Raw genomic sequence first — 25,518 nt, forward strand, 5'->3', positions numbered from 1 at the left:
AAATTTGTGAACTAGGGGCAGGCAATTGGTGCAGTGACTAAGATCCTGCATCCCATATCAGAGTGCCTGGGTTCAAGTCCTGGCTCTGCTCCCAATTCCAGCTTCCTGCTCACGCACATGCTGGGAGGCAGCAGGTGATGGCTCCTGGACTTGGGGCCCTGTCACCTGGGTGAGAGACCCAGATGGAGTTCTCGTATGCTGGCTGTAGCCTGGCCCAGCCCCAGGTGCTGCAGGCATTTGGACAGTGAACCAGCAGATGGAAGAAGCCTTGTCTGTCTCTCTGCCTAAATAAATAAATAAAATGACAAAGTATCCCCCAGCCTAAACAAGCTTTAAAAAAAAGTTTGCAAATTACAAAATGGATATACTTACATGCAATGCAAACTGCAAATGAGATGAAATCAGTCACCACTAGGTGCTGCTCAAGAATCGACTGTGCCTGCTCTTATTTCAAATGTTGACCCTTCCATTCCCATCAAGTTTCTCAACTCATTAATCTTGAGTCCACACATTTCCAAAGTGGTAAATATAAATAAAGGCCATACTGCACACCAGAGGTAAAACAAATATCTTTATTGCACATTTATAAAATCTGCATAGTTGTATTATTCTTCCCTCCCATGATTTCTCCATTAATCTTTAAAATTTGGTTCAAACACAATTCCCAATTAGAAGCCTTTTAAAAATGGTCAACGGGATATTTTTCTCTCTACATATACATACATACATATATATAGACATTTTTTCTTTTTACAAATCCACATCTTTTTTTTTTTTTTTTTTTTTTTTTTAGAAAAAGGGGGAGGGGGACCAAAATGTTCTTTTGGGCCAGCAGTAGCTTTAGACACCTGTCTTTGACAATCTTCAGAAACTAGAAAATTTTGCCTAAATGGTTAACAACTATAAAAACACTATCTTTAGTCAAGTTTCATGATGCTATTGTGTCTAAAATCCTTAATGTTTTCCTTTCATTCACTGAGGACTGACTGTGAGGTTTTCTGGTTTATTTTGCCTAAATGGTTAACAACTATAAAAACACTATCTTTAGTCAAGTTTCATGATGCTATTGTGTCTAAAATCCTTAATGTTTTCCTTTCATTCACTGAGGACTGACTGTGAGGTTTTCTGGTTTATTTATTTGAAAAATATAAAAAAGAGGAGAGAGAAAGGAGAGGCAGCTAGCTCCTGACTTTTCAGTACCTTCCTGCCTTGCAACCTTGGGCTCCACCCACCTTGTAAAAGGGCACTAGCTCCTTGGCACCCACTCTGACATCTGCTGTCAGGAGCCAGCAAGGTCACACTTTCATCTCTCATAGCTAACAATTTCCAAATGTCACCTGTTTGATAAAATAACTATTGGCTGTTCATCTGGTGAAGGTTCTGATGAGTCACTCTTCTATTCTGCTGTCAAAAACATTTACGCCTGGAGGAGAGACTGATAAAAAGCCCAAGCCTCACTGTGGGTTCAAAGGCATTTTAGGTCTTCTAGCATAATTCAATACTGCTATACACTGGCTCCTGCCTTTTCTAAGGAAATAGCTATTATGATTCTGTACCTGAAAGTGCAATTTTAGTTTTAATCCTTCCTTATAAACATGCAGCATGGTTGGGGCCTGGATCTGAATCTCACTTGTCCAGCTAATCGCCTTCCCCAGGTGAACACCAACACACCTCTGTGCAACAGGCAGGCAACCAGAGACCAAGGAACATGTGGGGGCTTAATTCACTGTCACAGTTGAAACACCTTGAATTGACTCCATGACAGCTGCAAATCGGCTACAAAGGTCATAGGGGGAATTGGGTCGAATAGTTGGAGGCTCCTTCAAGACAATGATTTCTGCAGAAGGATCTAGAAGTCTGGGTAGAAACTCCCCTAAGCACAGCTGTAGATTTTCTGTGGAGGGAAAGTGGATGGTTATATGTACAGCTAAATACTTCTCTGGGCAAAAGCAATACACCTGCAACTCTATGGAAAGTCATTCAAAAAGATCATTACTCAACCCTAACAATCAAAGCATTATGCTGGCCAATTAACAACAAATTATTTCTTCAGGCCAAATCAGAACCAAGACCCGCTTGCCAAATACTCCAAACCCCCTGATGTTGACAGATTAACACTATGCATTCACTTCCCATGGACAGGTCTTCTAATCAATCATCCTTTTAAAATTGACAAAGTGGATATGATACTCTGTACTGCAAATATATAATGGTGGTATTTTTTCAAATGATTAAAACACAGTAGTGTTTGTATTAAGTAAAGCTATACAGCACACACAATCCAAATAAGGACTAAAGACACTGAAAGGAAATATGTACTAACTAGCTATTATAGAATTTTTCAATAACTTAAAACTTCCACACTTGAATAAGCCAATGAATGGAATATCCTTCTAACGGTGAGAAACTACCAAAGAGGACTCATAGCACAACACACATCAAACTTCCCATCCACTGAACTCATCTAAAGATAACTAGCTTCAGGGTGCCTCCTCATGATGCTCTGGACAAGCAAGGATATTCCGTGTGCTAAGGAATCCACTCATCTTGAAATCTTCAGAGTTAATAATCTTCTGTCTTACAGCTTTACGCCACAGGAAAACCATCAAGCAATCACACTCTGCGTGAACAGATTCTGATTTTTGAACTGTAAGAGTTCACAACTGGGCAGACAAGAGAAGTCTGACATGCCTACAGTGCTTGTCCACTGCCCACAGAGGAGCTTCAGCAGCCGCGGAGGAGGTAAGGGGAGTTCAGTAGAGCAAAGCTACTTTTAACTCACTTATATTTTGTACTTGCATGGGGGGGGGGGGTGGAGGAAGAGGGTACAAGGCTCCAATTCCTTACAAAGTTCTGACAACCAGTGAGACCACTATAATCTCTACAATTTATAAAATCTTAGAAATTATCCAACATGGTACCAACAACATACCTGCAATATCTTGCCCAAGGTAAGAGCACCAGTGGTTTCTCATGACCTCAATGGCATCCAGGTCATCCTTGGAAATGTCGTTATTAATGATCAGGTGAATGCAGGGAATGATGAGCTCATTCATCACATTAATGCCCTCCGTCACAGAGTGATCATCGTTTGTTTCAAAGAGCGAAGCTGCTTTAGCATTCAGCTCCTACAGATAAAAGGCAGAGTAGAGGGGAAAGTCTGAAAAAGACCAAATTATTGCATACTGGACTCATCTGGGGATCTTTACAAACTACTGATGTTGGGTCCGACCCTAGGTGTGCTGATTCACTGAGCATGTGGGTGGTCTGGGCATTGAGATTTCTTAACTGCTCCCAAACTGATTTTTAAGATTTATTTTATTTATTTGAAAGAGTTACAGAGAGAGGTAGAGACACAGAGAGAGGTCTTCCACCCGCTGGTTCACTCCCCAGATGACCGCGACAGCCAGAGCTGCACCAATCCAAAGCCAGGAGCCAGGAGCTTCTTTCAGGTCTCCCACGTGGGTGCAGGGGCCCAAGGACTTGGGTCATCTTCCACTGCTTTCCTAGGACATAGCAGAGAGCTGGATCGGAAGAGCAGCAGCCGGGATTAGAATTGGCGCCCATATGGGATGCTGGTGCTTCAGGCCAGGGCTTTAACCCGCTGCGCCACAGTGCCAGCCCCCCAAACTGATTCTAATGCAGCAAAGTTTGTGATCCACTAGTCTAAACTTATAAGTCAATGTCATATTTAGCACCTGTTTCTACCAAAAAGACCCACTCAATGGCTTTTAATCTCCATGAGCACCAGAACCACCTGCACCCACCGCCCCGCAGGCCTCTCCCCAGATATCCTAATTTAACGGTCTTGGGAGGGCCTGACAATCACTACTGTTTGAAGCCTCCCACCACCCCAGGTGCAAACTAGGAGTTGACAGCTAGTGATGCAAAGACTTTAAATCCCTCCTACTGTGTTACTGTAGATGCCAAGTGGGATATTCAAAATGTCAACCTGTATTTGATGGTTTAAAAACATAAGAGCATGGCCGGTGCCGCGGCTCAATAGGCTAATCCTCCGCCTTGCAGCGCCGGCACACTGGGTTCTAGTCCTGGTCGGGGTGCCGGATTCTGTCCCGCTTGCCCCTCTTCCAGGCCAGCTCTCTGCTATGGCCTGGGAGTGCAGTGGAGGATGGCCCAAGTCCTTGGGTCCTGTACCCGCATGGGAGACCAGGAGAAGCACCTGGCTCCTGGCTTCAGATCAGCGCGGTGTGCCGGCCGCAGCACGCAGGCCGCGGCAGCCACTGGAGGGTGAACCAACAGCAAAAAGGAAGACCTTTCTCTCTCTCTCTCTCTCTCTCTCTCTCTCTGTCTACTCTGCCTGTCAAAAAAAAAAAAAAATAAATAAAAATTTTAAAAAAATAAAAAAGTTAAAAAAAAATAAAACGTAAGAGCATGGCTCTAATAAAAATTCAGATCCATCAAATCTATGGAGCCTTTTTCCTCAAAGTTGCCCTGCCCCATATGTAACTGACACCGAATCCAAAGTACAGACCAGAAAACAGAGCTCTTAGGATGAATCTCTATCATGAGGTAATCTCCTCCATGGCTTTTAACAAGACCAAGGCAGTGGTACAAATGATGGTCTGATCTCTCCTGGGAAAGGCAAATCTGTTGGGTACCAAGCATGTGCTGGTACCTGCATGGCCCCTTTCTAGTCCTCTGAAGAGCAAGCATGGTTTAAGTCCTCAGGTAAGCTGCACAGGGATGCAGGCTTGCCTTTCCATATGACTGCCAAATGCAAACTCGGCCAGGATAGGATTTGACCTCACCAGAGTATGGCAATGATGCTAACAGAACAGTAGGACCAATTCCTAGGGCTCACACCTTGTTTCAAAAACTAGAGTCACTTAGAAGTCACTAATACTAACCTAACAGCTTAGTAGGGAACAGTAAGACAAAGTATGGCCTCCTTTCAACACTCATGCTTACTTCCTGCCAGGTAGAGCAAAACAGCTGAACTAGAGAAGGACCTGTGGGGCTGCAGCCTGCAGTGCTGGCATCCCATATAGGTGCCAGTTCAGGTCCCAGTTAACTCCACTTCCAATCCAGCTCCCTGATCATGGCCTGGGAAAGCAGAGGAGGATGGCCCAAGTACTTGGGCTCCTGCATTCACGTGGGAGACCCACAGGAAGCTCCTGCTCCAAATCATCTGAGCTCTGGTCATTGCAGCCATTTGGGGGTGAATCAGGGGATGGATGATCTCTCTCCATCTATTAACTCTTAAAAAGAGAGAGAGAAGGACCTGTGCTTAAGGAGCTCCGAAGGCAGCAGGGGAGAGGTGACGAAAGAGGGAATGGAGGCCGGATGAGGGGCACCACAGACAGGACTGATCGGCTTGCAGCCTCTGTCAGGTGAAAGCAGCGTGAAATTCACTTAGCAAGGGTGGGAAACATCCAGCCTGCTGGCCGCAGGCTGCATAAAGCCTGAGAAGCCACTTGGTAGCCCTTTGCCAAAGCAACCACAGGTGTAACTCCAAATCCAATAAAGCTACAGCAGGTGGATTCTGAGGTCGACAGTTTTGAGTGGCCCGTGAATAGTGCTATACGCACACAAATGGCCCTTGGTAGGAGAAAGGATCCCAACCCTTGACTCAGCGAAACTTACACCCCCACACATCCCACCCACTTCTCCCGCAAGCTCAAGGCTTTCCAAGCAGTACAAACCAGCAGGTATTTCCTTCGGTACAGGGCGATCACAGACTCCTTCACACCACGGCTTCAGGGAGCAGAGGTCTCTCTCTCTCTCTCTCACACCCACCCACCCCAAGCTCGAGGCTTTCCAAGCAGTACAAACCAGCAGGCACTTCCTTCGGTACAGGGCAATCACAGACTCCTTCACACCGCGGCGAGGCCCCTTGGTCAGCAGGGCAGCGTTGCTCTGGTAGGCGTACACCAGGTAGGACAGTGCTTCTTGGTACCTTAGGAAATAGGAGGCACACAACAGCTCAGTTCTCTCTGGCCACAATCTATGGCCTCTACCTAACACGAGACTGTTGGGCTACGATTCTGGCAAAGTCTTAGAGACATGGTGGGCAGAGTGTCCTGGGAAGAGCCTGAGGGCAACAACTGCCACCAATCTTGGTGCTTCCACAAACTGGCCGAGAGACCCTAGGCAAATCATAAAACTCCCCCGGCCTCAGCCTTCCTCAGCTCCCCATCAAGCTGTTCACGAGGGATGCCGGCTCAACACTCATTTTCTGGGTTCATCTTTGTGTGTCAGAAACTCCAGCTACAGTGTGTCTCTTGACTAATAAATCTACCAGGCAAAGGCTGAAAAGAATGTGCGTGGTATTCAGAGCAAACGTGCAGTCCTGGGAGGTACATGGGGCTCTGTGTGGTGCCTGGTTGGGACTCCCGCTGCATCACAGGTAGGCCCCCGAGAACGAGCGTGCTGACCAATACTCTGCGTGAAATGAAAGGCCAACATACTTTCCTTTTTGATAGAGTTCCAGGCCTGTCAGGAGATACACAGACACCTTTCGGAACAAACTGTAGTCTTCATGCCACTTCTGAAAAGGAACGAGATGATCACAGTAAACCATGCTGCACTTTCCACCACCAAGAAACTGCAAGTTCAGGACTAGTTTTTCTTGATTACCTCTGGCCAGGCACAAGAACAGCAAGCACAAACTTTCAGAAACTTTGGAATTTATTATCTTAATTCCTCACACCAACGTCATGATCATTCAGCTCTGGCTTGAATGACCGACCTCTCAAGTCCTGACAAGACTGCCCAGACACAGGGGGATGGAAGGACAAAGCTGTTCCAAGTCAGGCCAATCAACAACCAGGCCCAGTAAGAGTGGGGGTACTCCTGAGGTCGCATGTAACACAGCTTTATAGAGAATGCAAGGAGTTCTTGGAAAATTTGTAGCTGTATTTGTATTTCAATGCCTTCTGGAAACAGTAGCATTTAAAACAAATCGAAAACATGCTTTCAAGAATTGTACTGCCTGGAACAAGGCTTAAATGGATAGTATTAAAGGGAAGTGAAGGGTGGATTCACTCTAATAAAAGAATGGAAATTAAGAGACCTGCTATTCTGAGGTAAGAACAAAATCCTGTATCCACTCTTTCCCGGGTTTTTTAGGGGAAGTGTAGGGAACAGAACCAGACAGGTGGGAAAACACAGCCTGGTTAGTTCTGCCTCAAGAAGGGATGATTCACTTGGAGAACTAAAGAAAAGATTTCACCTTGTACTCTTCCATATTCATGTCATCTGGACCAATCTCCTTCAGTTTGGCTTGTGCCACCTTCATGATGCTGATGGATCTGTGCAGAACAGAGTTCAGAACGCACTGAGGGAGCACTAGGCACAACCTCCCCTCAGAGGAGTGGCCAAAGCCAGAAGGAAGGGGAGTCACTTGGGTGTTCCTGTCTCACCTTTCGTCATAGCTAAGATTTTTATCGGCAAACTGTTCCAGAAGAGTCCGCTCGACGACCCTTTTGGGAGCTTCGTTTTGGAAAAAGTAAACCAGGACGTGCTGAAGCCGAGGGTCGCTGTGAGAGGTGGGAGTCTCTTTGGCGAGCTGATAGAGCCTGGAGTATTCTTCATGGAATGCCTGTCACACACAGAAGGGACATCAGAAAAGGCGCGTGCTGGGCCTCTGCACAGAAATCCGTCCCCAAGGGCTGAAGGCGCTTTGCACTGAGAAATGACCTGGGCAACTACAGAATGTATGTGTGTTGCTCGCATCTCACGAGGGATGAAACTCCTCTAGCGTTCTAGCACCAATGGAACCCATTTTTCCCATGAAGTTCTCAGAAAAGCCTGTATTTAGTTGTAATCATTTTAAGCATATTTTTAAGTTCCAGTGAACTGAATTGTAAAAATCCATTCAAGTGCAAGTATATTCAAATACCTTCAAAAGTAAGGCCTGTTTTCTTATATATTAAGGCCCTGAAGTTAGAGGCACAATCTCGGGGCTTTATTAACAGATATCCCAATAACAACACACAGCCCTCTGGGGCAGGTGCAACACAGAGTGGCACTGCCAACCAAGGGGAGCAAACGGTGCTGCTTGCCAGAGAGCTGGACGGGAAAGGGCATCTCCTGTTTCACTTCAACAAAAGACAGCTTTAATCCCACCTTTTCCCATCTTACAGTTACCACCTGGATATGATGATGGCTGGGTTGTAAGGAGGAGAGTTTTAAAGAGCGATACCTTGATAAGCCCTGCTTCAGACCCATCTCGGTCAAAGGTCTGGCGGGCTTTGGCTATGGCCAGGATGACCCCTTGCATGGCAGGGCTCAGCATCACCTACCATAAGAGGGCACAGAACAGAGAGAAAAGGGAGAGAAGAGGTTCAAAAGACAGCTGTGAGAAAGCAAGGTGAACAGAGCGCTAAAGGGAAACAGAGCAGGGTGCTTCTCGGCCAGCACCCACTGCAAGCCATGTTCCACACACCTTCCCCTATAGCATGCACAGCCTCCGACCCAAGGTCAACACCTCTCAGCATGACACACTAGTCCTACACCGGATGTTCTACTCTAGTACGAATGAAGAAAGCTGTATGTCCAAAACTACCTCCAACATGGAATTATGTTAAATGATGGCTGAGGAATTATGTTAAATTATGTTAAATTCCTGCTCAGGAATTATGTTAAATGATGGCTCTCAGAGGGGATGCATCTGAGGTCAGAATTCCAATTTAGTTTTGTACTTTAAGTGTATATTTCCAATACAAAAGTATTTTAGAGTTCTTGAAGGATGAACCGTAAGTTTAAAATAATCTGGAAACTAAGGGCTACATAAATGTGACTCTGTAAGAGGAAAACTTTTCAAAGATCTAAAAAAAAAATATTCTACGGGAAAGAACAGGATTCGTGATTCAGTGTAGTGCAACTGAGAAGGAAATAGGCCACGAATAACTTGGGATTCTACAGCCTCTTTCCAAAGTTTTAGAATTAAAAACACTAATGACTTTAATCCGTATGTGTTTTGCCCACTGTACAAATGAAACGCTTGTATATAGAAGGGAAACAATTGACTAATATAAAACAAAGATTCCCTACTTAAACCTAGAAGGCAATTTTTGGTTCATTAATACCAGAAAGGGATTAATTTCTAGCTTCCTGAGCCCCTGGCTTCTGCACTGGCCTCCCTAAGTACAAGCCTGGGTGGAAACATACACACTGTGCAGGAGGAGCATGACTACCCCTTAAACAACAGTAACAAGGTCAACGCCAGACAGGCCTGCTTGTCATTTAACTGCATCAGTGAGAAAATACCAGACACTTAAAAAGTATATTCAGTCACATGAGAGGGAAATACAAGACTGACAACAGACAGCTACTTCCTGCACTCTTCTCTGTACCTCCTCATCATATCCATCTGCATCAGATCTAACCAGAATCCTTCCCACACTGGGAATCTCCACTTCAGAGACCTCAGAATTAGGCTGGGCAGCAGACTCTGCATCAGGAGCTTTTGGGGGCTGTTCTGACTGCTCTGCAAGGTTTGTTTCCTGGGGCATGGGCTTCTTAGGTTCAGCTTCCTCAAGCTGTGGCAGCACAATGGGGAGAGAGTAAGAGAAACAGGAGAAATAAAGAGGAGTTGGTTAAATGCAGCAGAGACACAGAATAACAGAAACATGAGAATGCTGGAAATTACTGCTGAAGACCCAGCGGTCTTGAATTTGGGGTTCCCTGCCACTCTCACCTCACTCAGCGCTGCCTCGACACCACTCTTCTCATAGGCATGTGCTGTGTTTGCGATCGCCTGGGCAGTCTGTTCCTTTACAATGACAGCATGCTCAGAAGACAGGCAGCGAACCCCATGAGAAGAGGCTACCGAAGGCTCTGACAACAAATCGTACAATGGCATTAGCATCTGATGACGTCAAGATCATAAAAGGCAAGCAGGATGAACACGGCTGGATACACAACCCTTCTAACTCACTTTTGAAAAAGTCTTTACAAATATCCCCTAGAAATGAATGACTATAAGAAATGGCTGCTTCAGCAAGAACCCAACTGACGCTTCTGTAAAATTTAATGTGCATCCAGCTTTGTTGTCTTTCTTTATGGCAACAGCCATCTGTGTTGAGGAAGACAACCTTTGGAGAACAGTTTTCACAAAGTCTACCTATTAGCCCCGTCATAGTTTCTCCATTGCTGGGAAATAAGCAAAACTACACGGTAGTGAAAGTGCAAGTACTAGTCCTTCAGATATTACTTCCACTCATCAGAAACCACAATCTACAGCCACTATTAAGTCCATCAGATGAGTAACACCAACTCTATAGGAACTGTGTCGTAAAGACTGTGGCACCACTTAGGAGAAGCGCACATGACTGGCCAGTGGAGTGCAGTGTGAATGTAACTAAATCATGGATAAGGTCCTTCTCAGACACCTGGTGACGCAGAGAAGTCCTGTGATGTGGAGCTGGCGGATGATTCCATCTGAGGGATTTTGCAAGACTGCTCTTCTTCCCACTCCTCTACTTCCTGCTCAAATCGCCAGTTATCTTCCTGAATGTAATGCTTCAGTTCCACAGACAGTGCTTCCACCTCTCCTAACATCTGATCAGACTCACTCGGGGCTGCCTCTGAAGGGAAACAAAGATGGGGTGAAATGCAGCACTATCCAGCAAAACAGGCCATTAGCAGCCAAAAAGACCTTTCTGAAAAGGAAGAGAACATGACATCTCAGCTTTTGTCTTATCACCAACTAAAATACATACATACAGAAAATCTTGACACTATAACCCCAACAACCACAGCACATCAGTAACAGGGCCTGGCGTGCTGGAGATAGGCATTAAATGTCTGTTAAATGAACAAACGAATGGGTGACAGAGTAAGGATTTGGAAGAGACTAGTCAACTACTAGATGTACCTAATGTCTTTTTTGTTGTTGTTAAGATTTGTTTATTTATTTGAAAGTCAGAGTTACAGAGAGAGAGAAGGAGAGGCAGATACAGAGAGAGAGACAGAGGTCTTCCATGCACTGGTTCACTCTCTAATTGGCCACAACCATCAGAGCCACGCTGATCTGAAGCCAAGAGCTTCTTCCGGTCTCCCATGTGGGTGCAGGGCCCAAGGAATTGGATCATCTTCTACTGCTTTCCCAATAGAGAGCTGGATCAGAAGTGGAGCAGCTGGGACTTGAACCAGCATTCATGTGGATTGCTGGCACTGCAGGTGGCAGCTTTACCCATTTTGCCACAGTGCCAGCCCCCTAATATGTCTTAGAAATTTAGAAAATCAATAGATCTGATGGAAATTTCAAGCTAAATATTATCAGTTTAACCACTGCACCCATTATTAAGAATGCCCATTCAGGGCCAGCACCGTGGCTCACTTGGTTAATCCTCTTTCTGCAGCACCGGCATCCTGTATGGGCGCCAGGTTCTAGTGCCGGTTGCTCCTCTTCCAGTCCAGCTCTCTGCTGTGGCCCAAGTGCTTGGGCCCTGCACCCGCAAGGGAGACCAGGAGGAAGCACCTGGCTCCTGGCTTCAGAATGGCACAGCGCTGGCCGAAGCGGCCATTTAGGGGGGTGAACCAATCGAAGGAAGACCTTTCTCCTTTCTGTCTGTCTCTCACTAATTTTGCCTGTCAAATAAAAAAAAAAAAAAAAAAAAAAAAAGAATGCCCATTCACCTCAAGAGTGTTAGAAAGAAATCTGAGGCCATTTATACTGCCTCAAGTTTCAGACAATAAGTACTATCAGAAAGCACTATGAAACAATGATTAGATGGTCAATGATGAAGAATGGCAAGGATACAAGGGCATAGCAAATTTCATTTCTTACCCTGTGACTAAAAACCTGTAGAACACCATATTCACTTATGGTTGTCATCAACCAGACTTTTCACAAGGCAAATGTCAGTGGCTGCTTCTTTTTCTCTTTCTTTTCTTAAAAGATTTATTTATTTATTTGAAAGGCAGAATTACAGAAATAGAAGGAGAGAGAGTTCTTCCATCTACTAGTTCACTTTCCAAAAGATAGGGCTGGGCCAGGCTGAAGTCAAGAACCTGGAACTCCATCCAGGTCCCATGTGGGTGCGGGGACTCCAGCACTTGGGCCATTTTTTTGCTTCTTTCCCAGGAATTAGCAGGGAGCTAAATCAGAAGTGGAGCATACTTCCCAGCCACTTCCCATCCAGCTCTCTGCTACGGCCTGGGAAAGCAGAAGATGGCCCAAGTCCTTGGGCCCCTGCACCCAAGTGGGAGACCCGGAAGAAGCTCCTGGCTCCTGGCTTCAGATCAGCGCAGCTCCAGCCGTTGTGGCCAACTGGGGAGTGAACTAGTGGATGGAAGCCCCCTCCCTTCCTTCCCTCCCTCCCCTTTTCTCTCTGTGTAACTCTGACTTTCAAATAAATAAGTAAATCTTAAAAAAAAAAAAAAAAAAAAAGTTGGAGCAGCTGGGCCTCAAACCATCACTCATATGGGATACTGGTGTTGCAGGTGGCATCTTAACTCCCTGCACCTCAATTGCCAGCCCCTGTTCCACTTGTTTCTGTAACCTAATAATGAACCATGCCTGCAGTAATAAGGTTCCTATGAACTGTCCACAGCTAGCACAGTCATTTGTATAGTAACTCCTACAGGCAGATGTTCATGCCTTCATACTGCAGACAAGTGATCCTGAAGATCAGTTATTGTTAAGCAATCATTCTCTCCATCCTCTTCTCCCCAACCAAACTGGCACCTTAGAAGCATAACGTGCTGCCTGGGCAGAATGCCCATACGTTTTCTTACCTGCAACACAGTAAAGACTGGATACTCAAGGAAAAAGCCTTCTGTTTCCTCACATGTGAAATGCTGGTCTTAAGACCTCTCACAGAAGATGGGACAGGGAGGAGAGAATCATGTAAACTTGAACAGCACAGAATTTAAGTCAGAACTGGATCTGAATCTTGGCCCTGCCATGCACTTCCTGTCTGTGTGACCAGTCAGCTACAGAACCTCGTGGAGCCTGTTACTCAACTGGAAAATGAGGGTAATAAGAATTTACACCCTGCCTACCTCTCTGTCAAAAATTATTAGAGAAATAAAGTTTGAAAGCACACAATAAGGAGTAAAGCACCAGGGCTGGCGCTGCGGCAGAGCAAGTTGGATCTCTGCCTGTGGCACTGGCATCCCATATGGGCACTGGTTTGAGTCCTGGCTACTCCACTTCTGATCCAGCTCCCCGGTAATGTACCAGGGAAAGCAGCAGAGTGCCCTGCACCCACGTGGGAAACCTGGAAGAAGCTCCTGGCTCATGGCTTTGAACTGGCCCGGCTCTAGCTGTTGCATCCATTTGCAGAGTGAACCAGTGGATGACAGTTCTCTCTCTCTTTTCCCCTTCTCCTTTACCCTCTTTCTGCAACTCTGACTTTCAAACAAAATAAACAAATCTTAAAAAAGGAAAAACATGAGTAAAGTACCAATACAAATTATCATTATTGGTTTTAGCATCAGTTATAACAACAAGGATGAAACTGTTAAGGAAAATCCATTTTTAAAATGTAGCTATCCTTCTAATGGTGCAAAAGTGTGTGTACAAGGACGCACTAAAAAAGAAAAAAAAAAAAAAAAAACTAGAAAAGCCCATCAGTGGGAGGCTGGTTATAGAACTGTTATACAATTGCTAAACAGAATGAGTAGCCTCAAACCCAAAAGGCTTCCATAGCCTTGGCAACTCATGACTAGAGCCTAGGGAGATTACTGATGCCATAAACAAGAGTGTCAATTTGTTAAGTCAACAACAGGAGTCACTGTGTACTTACTCCTCATGTGGGATCTGTCCTTAATGTGTTGTCCAATGTGAAGAAATGCTCTAACTAGTACTGAAACAGTATTTTACACTTTGTGTTTCTGTGTGGGTACAAACTGATGAAATCTTTACTTAATATATACTGAATCGATCTTCTGTATATAAAGATAATTGAAAATGAATCTTGATGTGAATGGAATGGGAGAGGGAGCGGGAGATGGGAGGGGTGCGAGTGGGAGGGAAATTATGGGGGGGGGAGCCAATGTAACCCATAAGCTGTACTTTGGAAATTTATATTTACTAAATAAAAAAAAGAATGAGTAGCCTCTATTAATGAAAACAGAGATGGCTAAATGTTAAATGAATTAAAAAGGTTTAGAATTGAATGGAAAAACATACCATTTGGGGAAAAAATGGGAGGGGAGATAAAGATAAAAGCTAGCACATGCTCAGATTATTTCTTGAAGACTTCCTAAGAAACCTCACAGTGTATACTTACTAGGGGAGTAGGATCAGTGACACAGGAAAGCAAGCTTATTTTTTCTTTTTATTCCCTTTTATAATATTTATATTTTAAATGCATTATTATATAATAGTAAGTTGTAGTTTAAATTTTTAAAGAAGTAGTAGAGATTTTCCCTAATCTCTGGTACTGCTAAGATACCTTTACCTGCATTGAAGTGGGGTAGCTTGTCATTAATATACATCAGACAGTAAGCACTAACATTTCTCAGGCCCCCATAGGAATCTCTTTCAAGTTCTTCCCAGGAAGATTCAGTAACAGAGATGTCATTGTACTTGAGCCAGATCTGTCGGGGCTGATTATAGATATAGGCCCAGTAGTGTCCAGCATTTGCTTGACCTTCATGAACAAGAACTGCGTGCAAACGATAAGGCACCTGCAAATCAGACAGGACATTCCTGTTAGGTTGAGCAAGTCATCTGATAAAATTCATTTTATTAAAATTCAAAATTATTTTCAACTATCAGAGGAAAAATGATTATTCAAACGTGTTCCAAATGGGGTTCACTTTAAAACACCTTGTTAATTCAAGAAGAATAAAAATATAGCCTAAGAGTCTACCAATTATGTCTCAGTACCTCAATTTTTAAAAACAGACAACAGAACTAGATGATCTGTCTGAAGATTCTGTTAACTCTAAACTACAATTACAAATCTAAACCAAAGATAGCCCAGACCTATTTATCCTTCCAATTCAAAACCCAGCTTGTCTAAATAACTGGAAAGGGTGTGTATTTTCCAATGTGAGAAACAGAGCAATGCTTACCTGTTAAGTAAGTATGCATGAAAGAAAGCCAGTGAAAGAATCAAATCAAACTTCCACCACCCTGACATGTTGTTACTGGCAGTGGAGATTTTTGAAATAACACAAAAGGGAGAATGGGGAAACCCCCTGATTTACACAGTGCACTCTTATCATGCAACAGAACTGTGCTTCAGTGCCATTCTAAAAACACCTCTCTTCTCACAGCCATGCTGACCATTTTGTCTACTCGCACAAAAAGCATAGCAAGGACATGCCATGAGAGGCTCTTATAACCTCCAGGCCCAGAATGCCAATATAAAAAAAGATTTATGAGGATAGTAAGAATTTCTGGGGCAGGCATTTAGCCTAGCAGTAAGACACAGTTTGAGATGCTCATATTCCATATCAGAATGCCTGGGATCTGAGTCCTGGCTCCATTTTCAATTCCAGCTTTCTGCTAATGCTCACCCTAGGAGGCAGCAGGTGGTGGCTCAAGTATTTGGGTCCCTGCCACCCTTGCAGAAAACTCACATTGGGCTCCTCACTCTTGGCTTCAGCCTGGCTTAATTCCAGTTGTTACAGGCATTTGGGAAATGAATCACTGGATGGAAAATCTCTCTCTCTGCCTCTCAAATAAGTAAAATAAAATACTTTGAAGTTTTGTTTGAAAAAAGGAACATCTGTCCTGCCTAACTCCCTTTCACAGTTACAAGTGATTAGAAAAAGTTTGAAAGAATGCTGGTAAACAAAGGATCACAAAGGATCCTTCCCCACCACACTACTTAAATTACCATTTATGAGAAATTTTTATTAATATCTGACAGTCATTCTTTCCATTATATAAAAATACAATGTGGCAGAAACAAAATAATGCTTCAATTCTGTTGCTGGTAAAAAGCTATATTGCTTCCTTTAGCCTAAAATGAAGAAACAGAATATTACCAATTTGTATTTTAAGTCCATTCTGATATGGGGGAGATTCTCACTCTTTTTCAAAGAAAACTATGAGGTTCACTATTTTTTTATCTACCATTAGCATATGCCTTGCCCATTTCCCCATCAATTTCTACTCTACCTGGCGAAGGAGAGGATCGCAGTACATTTGCTCAATAGTCTGTGTGGTACTTGCAATACAATTCTTTAAATCTGTTAAAAAATAAAACCTTGTTAAGATCACCTTGCTCCATGTCACAAAACCTGCTTTCACTAAGCAAACAATGCTGCTTCTCTGTACAGTTTGACTGACTTCCACATCTCTCTTTAAGCCACAAAGTAATATATAGTTTTAAAGGAACTAGTCCTTCAGATTAGGAAGGCTATAGTTCAATACAATCACATTAAAAATTTTAAAAATTATCATTTATAATTGGCACCAAAATTTCTGAAAGAGGAAATCATCTCTATTTAGAAAAAGATCTTTAATTGGTCACTTAGTTGTAAAATATGTGAGGATACTTTAAAATGCAATTTGTTGAAAATGGAATTAAGAGATTGCTTATTTTGGTGCAAAAAACTTTGAAAGTCACACAGTTTTTCATGTAATGCATTTTCTCTGAACTTTCTGAAGACCCCTCCTATGTCCCAGCAACAGGATCTGAAATAAGAAAGCAGAACAAAGGGCAGAGCCAACAGCTGCTGAGTAAGAACTCGGGAAGAATCTGGAGTTTTACTTGTCTTTTTGCTCCCCAGACAAAAGGCGAGAGGAAAGCCTCAGGCATGGTCCACACATTTTGGCAAGGAGGCCAAAGGCCTATTCAGAGCAGAATGCTGCATAATTCAATTGTCCAATGTGTGAACTGCTCAAGACTCTCAGTAAAGCATGCTTTACACAGAAAAAGACTTAAAAAAGCAGAAATCCAGGCCAGCTAAATTTTAAGTCTGGGTCAAAGTTCGTGGAAACTACAGGAACAGAGATTAGCAGATTCAGACAAATCCCAGCAAAGTGATCCTGAGTGTCTAAACTTCTAGGAATTTCCAAAAATACTGAGGAGGGAATAGAAGAGGGCTCTTCCGTCTGCTGTGTGATGGGGGTATTAACCAACCTTACAGGGCACCAGCAAGTACAAAAGTAGCCATGATTACCAGGCCCAAGTTCAACAGTACATCCAGCAACAGCAGCCAGTGCAGCCAAGCTGCCTGACCCCCAACTAGCCAGACCAACAGCAAAGGCCAGGAGTTAACGGACAAATGCTAAAAGAGCCAACCTTGTATATCTTGTTCAATCTCACTCCTCCACCTCTGAAGACAGGTCTTAACAAAGTTGATCTCCTCGTCCGTGACTGTGCGAGGAGCTGGGTGCTCAGGCATTTCCGTGGAAGACCGAGGTGTATGTGGCTTACTCATTATCTTAGACTTGTGTGGACCATCCTCAGAAGAAAAGGGACTGTCAGCCTCCTGAGAAGAGCTCTCTGAACTTGTACTGAAGGGAGACAAAAACACACACACACACACACACTTACATGATAATTTCCAAAAAAGCTGCCCTAAGTAAAATTCAAAGAACAGCTGTTACTTAGCGAGTGTTAAGTCTGTAAACTACTGAGCCAAACTTCATATGAATATTACATAACACAACTTGCTTCTCAGGCAGACACTATTACTATCTCTATTTTATCAATTACCAACCTAAGTGTAAAGAAATTAAGTGATTTAACAAAGTTTGCCCGAACAGTAGGTGACAGACAAGAATCTAAACCCAGTTCTAGGGTTCATGATCTCTAGTCACCAGGGATGAAGCCTTCTCATAAAGACAGGGAAGATAGAGGGCTGGGCCTGGAAATCAAGAGATCAATTACAGTTTCCAAGATGTGACTGACTGGCATGAGACTCTCCTTACAGGAAAGGAGCAAGGCTGGACACCCAGCTCACGAGGACGCACACGGCAACACCTTGGCAGAGGTCAGCTCCATCACTCTAGAGCTAAGCGCCCAAGGAAGGGGGATTAGCTTCAGGAAAGTAATCTAATATCTCATCTACAAAGCATAAATATTAACTTCTTTTTAAAAGATGTATGTATTTTGCTTGAAAGGCAAAGTTACAGAGAGGTAGAGGGAGAGAGAGAGAGAGAGAGAGAGAGGTCTTCCATCCACTGGTTTACTCCCCAGATGGCCACAACTGTCAGAGCTGCGCTGATGCGAAGCCAGGAGCCAGGAGCTTCCTCCAGGTCTCCCACTTGGGTGTAGGGGCCCAAGGACTTGGACCATCTTCTACTCCTTTCCAAGCCACAGCAGAGAGCTGGATTGGAAGTGGAGCAGCTGGGACTTGAACCGGTGCCCATATGGGATGCCCGCGTTGCAGGCAGCAGCTTTACACTAAGCCACAGAGCCAGCCCCAATATTAACTTCTTGACATGATTGCTGTATACTAACAGAGGATAAGGTACAGAAGGCAGAAGCTAACCTCGCTACTAGTCAGCCTTCACTAAACAGAGTAGAACTGCACACATACAAACCAGCACGAATGTCAGCTTCTAGTTATACTTAGCTATCTGCTTCATACCAAAACTAAGGCACATACATTCCCATTAACTTTGATTTAAAAGAAACCCTCACTCCCTGTTCCCACCTTCTCACACACACAAAATAATGGAGGAAACCTCTTTTCTTTAGGGACCCACAGATAAGGAAAAATAAGCACAAGAGATTAGATATTGCAATCTCCCATCACACCCATTGGTACATACAGCAACTTTAAAATCTAACAATATAAATATCAATACTGTGTGGGAGGGTAGGATGATATTAGACAGAACGAAACCTCATTTTTTAAAAAATGGGTACCAGTATCTTTATTAGCCAGGACATGCACCAAATGTGACCCAAGCTGACGCTAGTGGTTGGTCTGGGTTATACAGATGGCATGTGGCTGAGCTGGACTAGAATCAGAGGGCTCCCATGAGCTGGCTGCCTTACTTCTTCACAACACAGGGTGTCCTGTTCAATTTCTAGCCAGTTCTTTTTCACGTTTTAATTTTCTGTTCATGACGAAGTCTCCCTCCTGTATGCTTACTCAGTCATACATACTTCATAGCAGATGGGTGTGAAATGTTTGGGAAGGACAGGGCTGAGTTTCCCTCCAAAAAAGGCCCTGAGCAGCAGTGTGATTGTAGCTCAGCACAAGGTAGCCCCAGTACTGCAGGAACACTACCCCAGGCAGCACAAGGCGGCTGAGACCAACCCAGGCACCCTGTGGGCAGGCCCAGTGCGCTGGAGGGAATGATGACCCTGCACCACACCCAGCTGGCAAAGTCGCACCAGCAAGATGAGCCCATAGCTCCTGGAGCTCTTAGGCACCGAGGGTCAGCTAGACGGAAAGACAGTGCACAGTGCAAATGAAACCAAAGAAAAAAATGGAAGCCACTGAAAACAGTAGTCTGCATTACCTTTCCTTGGCGGTCAGGTCAGAAACTGTGCAGTGCGCTGGAGAAAGTGGCAATGCCACACGTGTGTCACTCTGAGACGCACAGCTTTCTGAGGCCGGTTTCGTACTGGCAAATTCGATAACGTATTTCAACATGTCTGGCAGCGGGAACCGGGCGGGGCCTGAGCCGTACTTCACATACCTGAGAGGCAAAGACAGTGGTACTTGACCATTTGCTGAAACAGTTCAGCTTACAGCATGCAGAGTAGATGGACAGGCTCATTTGTCAAGTCGAGGCAATGATTACCAAGTCACACACACAATCTATAGGGAAAAAATTCTCTACCTACAAAAGCAAAAGTTATTAACACAAAGTTTTTGTATCTGGCAGGAAACATTACAAGCAGGCTACTAATAAGCAAAGGCCAGCCACTTCTACTTTTTTTTCAATGTCATATCACATTTGGGCTCTGGTCAGAAAAACTGTTTCTGGGTTTGTTTGTTTAAAGATTTTATTTATGGGGCCAGCGCTGTGGTGCAGCGGGTTAACACCCTGGCCTGAAGCATCGGCATCCCATATGGGTGCCGGTTCGAGACCCAGCTGCTCCACTTCCGATCCAGCTCTCTGCTGTGGCCCGGGAAAGCAGAGAAGATGGCCCACGTCCTTGGGACCCGGCACCCACGTGGGAGACCTAGAAGAAGCTCCTGGCTCCTGGCTTCTGATCAGCACAGCTCTGGCCATTGTGACCATCTTGGGAGTGAACCAGCGGATGGAAGACCTGTCTCTCTCTCTCTGCCTCTCCTCTCTCTGTGTAACTCTGACTTTCAAATAAATAAATAAATCTTAAAAAAAAAGTTAAAAAAGATTTTATTTATTTATTTGAGAGGTAGAGTTACAGACAGAGAGGGAGAGAAAGAAAGGCCTTCTATCTGCTGATTCACTCCCCAAATGGCCACAACTGCTGGAGCTGAGCCAATCTGAAGCCAAGAGCTTCTTCTGGGTCTCCCACATGGGTACAGGTGCCCAAGCACTTGGGCCATCTACTACTGCTTTCCCAGGCCATAGCAGAGAGCAGATTGGAAGAGGTACAGTCCATATGGGATGCTGGCACTGCAGGTGGAGGCTTAGCCCACTAAGCCACAGCGCTGGCCACTAAACTATTTCTTAAAGGTATATAGGGCTTTCTTTTTTTGGTCCTTTGCCAGTGTGGGTCCTTGCTGCCCTGCGCCTCCAGGGCACGTGGCCTTTGGGCCACCCACCCCATGCTTCCTGGCCTACATGCTCCACTACGTGCTGGCTCCTGATACTCGAACTCGATTTCTGGGAGTAAATAACCATGCAGGGGACAGACATTGGCAGTGACCGAGACTGCTCTGGCTCACAAAGCGAATTTGTTAGATAAGATAGAGACTTCCAGACCCTGGACAGGCAGGGCTTACACTATGTCCCTCATAAGCAGGAAGCAGCTACAGAAGATAGATGATTCTATGCCCTTCAAGTTCTCGTAGGATTAAGGGAATGAAGTCTCTGAGGGGGGAATGATGTAGGCAGGCATACAGGATAAAATCGATCAGGTTTGTGAGCTGGAAGACCACGCCTACACCACGCCCCTGTGTGACCTCATGCTCCTACCTGATCATACCTGTGTGCCCATTGGCCAATCAGGTTAATTAACCACTCCCCTTTGAAAGTGGATTAAAGGCCTGCAAACTGGTGGGCCCAGTGCTTTGTTTTTTTTGCCTTTGCCAGTGTGGGCCTGTGCTCCCTGTGTCTCCAGGGCGCGTAGCCTTGGGGCCACCTGCCCCAGGCTTCCTGGCCTACATGCTTCTCCACGTGGCTGGCTCCTGATACTCGGTATGAATCCAGATTTCCTTCTCTCTTTTCGATAGGGCCCTCACTCTCCTATGCATTTCTAAAAAAAAAAAAAAAGTAAATAGATATATTACTAATATTCAAATCTGAAAATAAATTCCGATGAATTAGTACCAAAGGGTTTCTTTGGTACCCTTTATTTTTATTTCAAGGGTAGAAAAACAAAGACAGACAGAGATTCTCCATCTGCTGGTTCAATCCCCAAATGCTTGCAACAGTCAGGACTAGGCCAGGCCGAAGCCAGGAGCCCAGAATTCCATCTCAATCTCCTATCTGGGTGGCAGGAACTCAAGAACTTGAGCATCATCTGTTTTTGCTACCCTGTAGCCAACTACTTTACAACAGAGCAAAATTAGAGAAACAAAGTTGGAAATGGGAAACTGTAGGAAGCAATACGTGCCAGAGCTATGCAACTAGCAAATCTTTCTTCTTCAGGGATATAAATACCCTCTTATTCACGCAACCACTCAATGGCATACACCACATGTAAATTACAGATTTCTTTAGGATGAATAAATATCTCAAGTATGAACAAAAAAACCCACATATTTTAATAATATCCAATAGCCTACCATAACTAGAACATTGCTTTATACTCAATAAAGAGATTTAGTTCAGTGAACTAGAGTTCACCAAAGTAGGCAGAGCTTAAATGGTTGGCATAGGTGAACACATAATTCCTGGATTCCAATTACCAAGTGACACAGGACCTTCACGTTTTTCTTCTCTGAATAAAAGTCAAACAAAAAAACAGGAACAAAACTCAGAAGAAAGAAAACCATCTGTTTCTGTATCAAAAGGATATTATAACTTGAAAATGTCAGTGGAAAATAAAGCACAATGCCTTTCAATGTCAAGCCCATGAGCAAGGGTACACAGCAAAGGAGAAACAGAATTAGAATCTGCATGTCAGAGTTATGGCTCTCATTTAAAAGGATCTCAAACATGTAAAGGTAGAAGAAACTTAAGAGTACTATTCTCTTCCTTAAATGTATTTCGTTGCTTTTACTTCTGCTATTATCAGCTTATCTAAACTACTTATCTTTCAAACTTCGTATGCACTGCAGCACTGTCACGGGATTTAAGTCATCACTGTACATCTGTACCCCTTCCCAAGCTTGTTGCGTTTTAATATGATATTTATGTGACATTCCAAGGAAATTCTTTCTTTAAGAAACTCTTCTTCAATTTTATAACATAACCATTTTATGATCTGTTGAATTCCTTCTGACAACTTTTAGGATCAACTACTTCATGCAGTATAACACCTGTTCTGGTTAGCAGAATCACAGCAAAGATGGTTTCAAAACAGTTGTCTATACTGCATACACGAAATCTTATTTTTCAATGTTATGTTAAGATTATCTTAGAGAAGAAATAGGGAACATTTTTATTCCTAAAAGATAAAAGTAATGCACAGACTTTGTATGAAAATGTTTACAAGGGGCCAGTGCTGTGGCGCAGTAGGTTGATCCTCCACCTGCAGCACTGGCATCCCATATGGGTGCTGGTTCTAGTCCCGGCTGCTCCTCTTCCAATCCAGCTCTCTGCTGTGGCTTGGGAAAGCAGGAGAAGATGGCCCAAGTCCTTGGGCCCCTGCACCCGCATGGGAGACCAGGAAGAAGTGCCTGGCTCCTGGCTTCAGATCCATGCAGCTCCGGCTGTTGAGGCCATCTGGGGAGTGAACCAACGGAAGGAAGACTTTTCTCTCTGTCTCTCCCTCTCATGTCTGTGACTCTACCTCTCAAATAAATAAATAAAATCTTTAAAAAGAAAAAAAGAAAATGTAAACACAAGAAAGGTTTAAGTCAGTTCATAATGTCATCTATCCCCGTATCTCATTTCTACTATTTAATGATACTCATTAAAGTTTCTTATTTATCTTCCCAGGGGTGTGTCATAAGTAAATATTACTTCATAATAAGTCAACAAATAAAAGTATCTGAAATTTAAATTCATTTTATTTTAAAAACAAAAGTAATAGTATATTAAAGAAAATGCCCCTATACTCTATTTTGAAACCTAAGTAAGTCAAAATGTCTGGTTGGTTACTGATTACTTTTGAGTTATAAAGTATCTGTTATATTTTGCTACATAAAAATAATGGATTTCCCAGCTTCACTGAAGCTTTTAAAGTAAAACTCTGCCATACTTAAGAACCCTGTGAATCACTTCCGCGACAGGATCTGAGTCAGCCTTCAGCTCAAGTTTCTATTAAGATAGACAGGGGACTGCTCACATCTTGGGTAAGTCCTTCCCGAGTGGGCAAAGACACTGGGATGACAGCGAGAGTGCCTGGCCCATCTGGGCCTGGTACGGAAAGTGCTACCCCTCAGGGAAATGGATGACCTCACAATGCAGTGGGTGGAGGTAGGGTGGTGACAGGACAGAAATAATTAAGTAGATAAAGGGGGAAATGCCATCTAAATGCTAAATCAATGCAATCTACCTGGGTGAGTAAGAAATTACACTGACTCCTCCTAAGGAAATCAAGAAATAGTCAAGTGCAAAATGAACAAAGCAAAGATTCTTCTCTAAGATAAAGGATTCTATTGTCACAAATATTGGTCCTTGTAATCAGTGATCACTACTCTAGGGAGAGCATCAATATTGTTAGCTTCCCTGGACACTTCAGAAAGTGCCTTTCAAAAGCAAGTGGACTGGAGCATTGTGACAGCTCTCTCCCATGTCTGTGACAATGATGGCAAGGGCAGCAGAAAAAACAAAAACTAACAGGCGACAGAATCAGAATTTAGGTTCTCCTCAGTACACGCCAATAACTAACCACGTGACTTGGCGCTGTTTAACCTGACTGCTGTCTTCCCATAAATACCATTAGCTGATTTTTTTTTTTTTTAAGATTTATTTACTTATTTGAGAGAATTACAGACAGTGAGAGGGAGAGACAGAGAGGAAAGTCTTCCTTCCGTTGGTTCACTCCCCAAATGGCTGCAACGGTTGGAGCTGTGCCAATCCGAAGCCAGGAGCCAGGAGCTTCTTCCTAGTCTCCCACATGGGTGCAGGGGCCCAAGGACTTGGGCCATCTTCTACTGGTTTCCCAAGCCATAGCAGAGAGCTGGACTGGAAGAGGGGCAGCCGGGACTAAAATCAGAGCGCCCATATGGGATGCTGGCGCCGCAGGCGGAGGATCAACCCACTGTGCCATGGCACTGGGCCCTCATTAACTGATCTTAAAAGCTGCTTCCTGCTTTAGAATTCTTTTCTTGGCTATTTTATAAAATATTGTAGTTTTATACTAGAAATAATTTTTAATATAAACAAATTGTCTTATTTTAATATTCTACTCATCTTCTATACTACTTTTTTGCATTTTTATTAATATAAAGAACAGATTTTATAAAGTTCATAGATAAAGTTCTAATAACAAAATACTTACCTCCCTCTCTCCCTTTTTTCAGTTTATGCAATAATATATTTTTAATTTACTCTGAATCACAGGCTTATGTATTGCTTTTGAATATTTTTCTTTTTTTAAAGAGATTTATTTATAACTTAGAATTACAGAGGGGTGAGGTGGAGCAAGAAGCAAGAGCAAATGAATGAGAGCGAGAGAGATCCTCCATCTGCTGGTTCACTCCCCAAATGGCTGAAGTAGCCATGGCTGGGCCAGGTTGAAGCCAGGAGCCAGGAGCTTCTTCTGGGTCTCCCACGTGGTGCAGGGACCCATAATTTGGGCCATCTTTTGCTGCTTTCCCAGGCACATTAGCAGGGGGCAGGATGGGAAGTGGAACAGCCAGTATTCAAACTGGTGCCCATAGGGGATGTTGGTGCTGCACACGGCAGCTTAAGCCACTGCACCATACTTTATTTCTTTAACACAAAAACTGTGCATATTTATGGGGTAGCAGGTAATTTTTCAAAACACATACACATTGTTTAATGTTCAAAACAGGGTAAATTTATCCATCTCCTCATTTACCATTTTTGTGGTGAAAATACCCAATATAATATCTTTTAGCATTTTTGAAATATATCTTTTACATTTCTAAGCACAACTCACCTTTCCAGTTTTTGCTGAAGAACTTTTATTTCTTCCTTCAACTTTCGAATACATTCCCTCTTATTGCGAATTAGCTCCTTGCTCCTGTACATGTACCTAAGCAAATGATAATCCCGCAAACAATTTACATTAAAAAACATCAACATCACAGTCACAAGTCACAGCAAACTAGGGATACAAGGAAACTTCCTCAATCAGATAAAGGGTATCCACGAAATATATCACAGTTAGTAATGAAAGACTGAGCACTGCCCCCAAATGAAGAATAAGATAAGGATGTTCTATTTCTGCC

General features: G+C 43.6%; 1 protein-coding gene across 12 annotated transcripts in view; it reads right to left on the reverse strand.

The window, feature by feature from the left end:
• Positions 1-558: 558 nt before the first annotated feature.
• Positions 559-25,518, reverse strand: part of USP28 (ubiquitin specific peptidase 28) — a 75,667-nt gene continuing 50,707 nt past the window's right edge. For 6 of the 12 annotated variants that reach the window (XM_070078467.2, XM_051849130.3, XM_051849125.3 and 3 more), the window contains 15 exons: positions 25,227-25,322; positions 19,355-19,534; positions 17,178-17,392; positions 16,049-16,119; positions 14,376-14,604; positions 10,356-10,550; positions 9,662-9,801; positions 9,318-9,503; positions 8,165-8,260; positions 7,383-7,561; positions 7,193-7,271; positions 6,429-6,508; positions 5,794-5,917; positions 2,933-3,128; positions 559-1,894 (listed from right to left, as the gene is read on the reverse strand). In XM_070078467.2, coding sequence (XP_069934568.1) covers positions 1,719-1,894; positions 2,933-3,128; positions 5,794-5,917; positions 6,429-6,508; positions 7,193-7,271; positions 7,383-7,561; positions 8,165-8,260; positions 9,318-9,503; positions 9,662-9,801; positions 10,356-10,550; positions 14,376-14,604; positions 16,049-16,119; positions 17,178-17,392; positions 19,355-19,534; positions 25,227-25,322 — 2,242 coding nt within the window. In that variant the 3' untranslated portion in view covers positions 559-1,718. Of the gene's footprint in view, positions 1,895-2,932; positions 3,129-5,793; positions 5,918-6,428; positions 6,509-7,192; positions 7,272-7,382; positions 7,562-8,164; positions 8,261-9,317; positions 9,504-9,661; positions 9,802-10,355; positions 10,551-14,375; positions 14,605-16,039; positions 16,120-17,177; positions 17,393-19,354; positions 19,535-25,226; positions 25,323-25,518 lie in introns of those variants that run through there. The other 6 variants (XM_070078474.2, XM_051849140.3, XM_089312829.1 and 3 more) reach the window with 3 other exon arrangements.

Source organism: Oryctolagus cuniculus, chromosome 1 (genome assembly GCF_051225735.1).
Source record: "Oryctolagus cuniculus isolate XC-2025 breed Fujian yellow rabbit chromosome 1, ASM5122573v1, whole genome shotgun sequence".
Lineage (NCBI taxonomy): Eukaryota > Metazoa > Chordata > Mammalia > Lagomorpha > Leporidae > Oryctolagus > Oryctolagus cuniculus.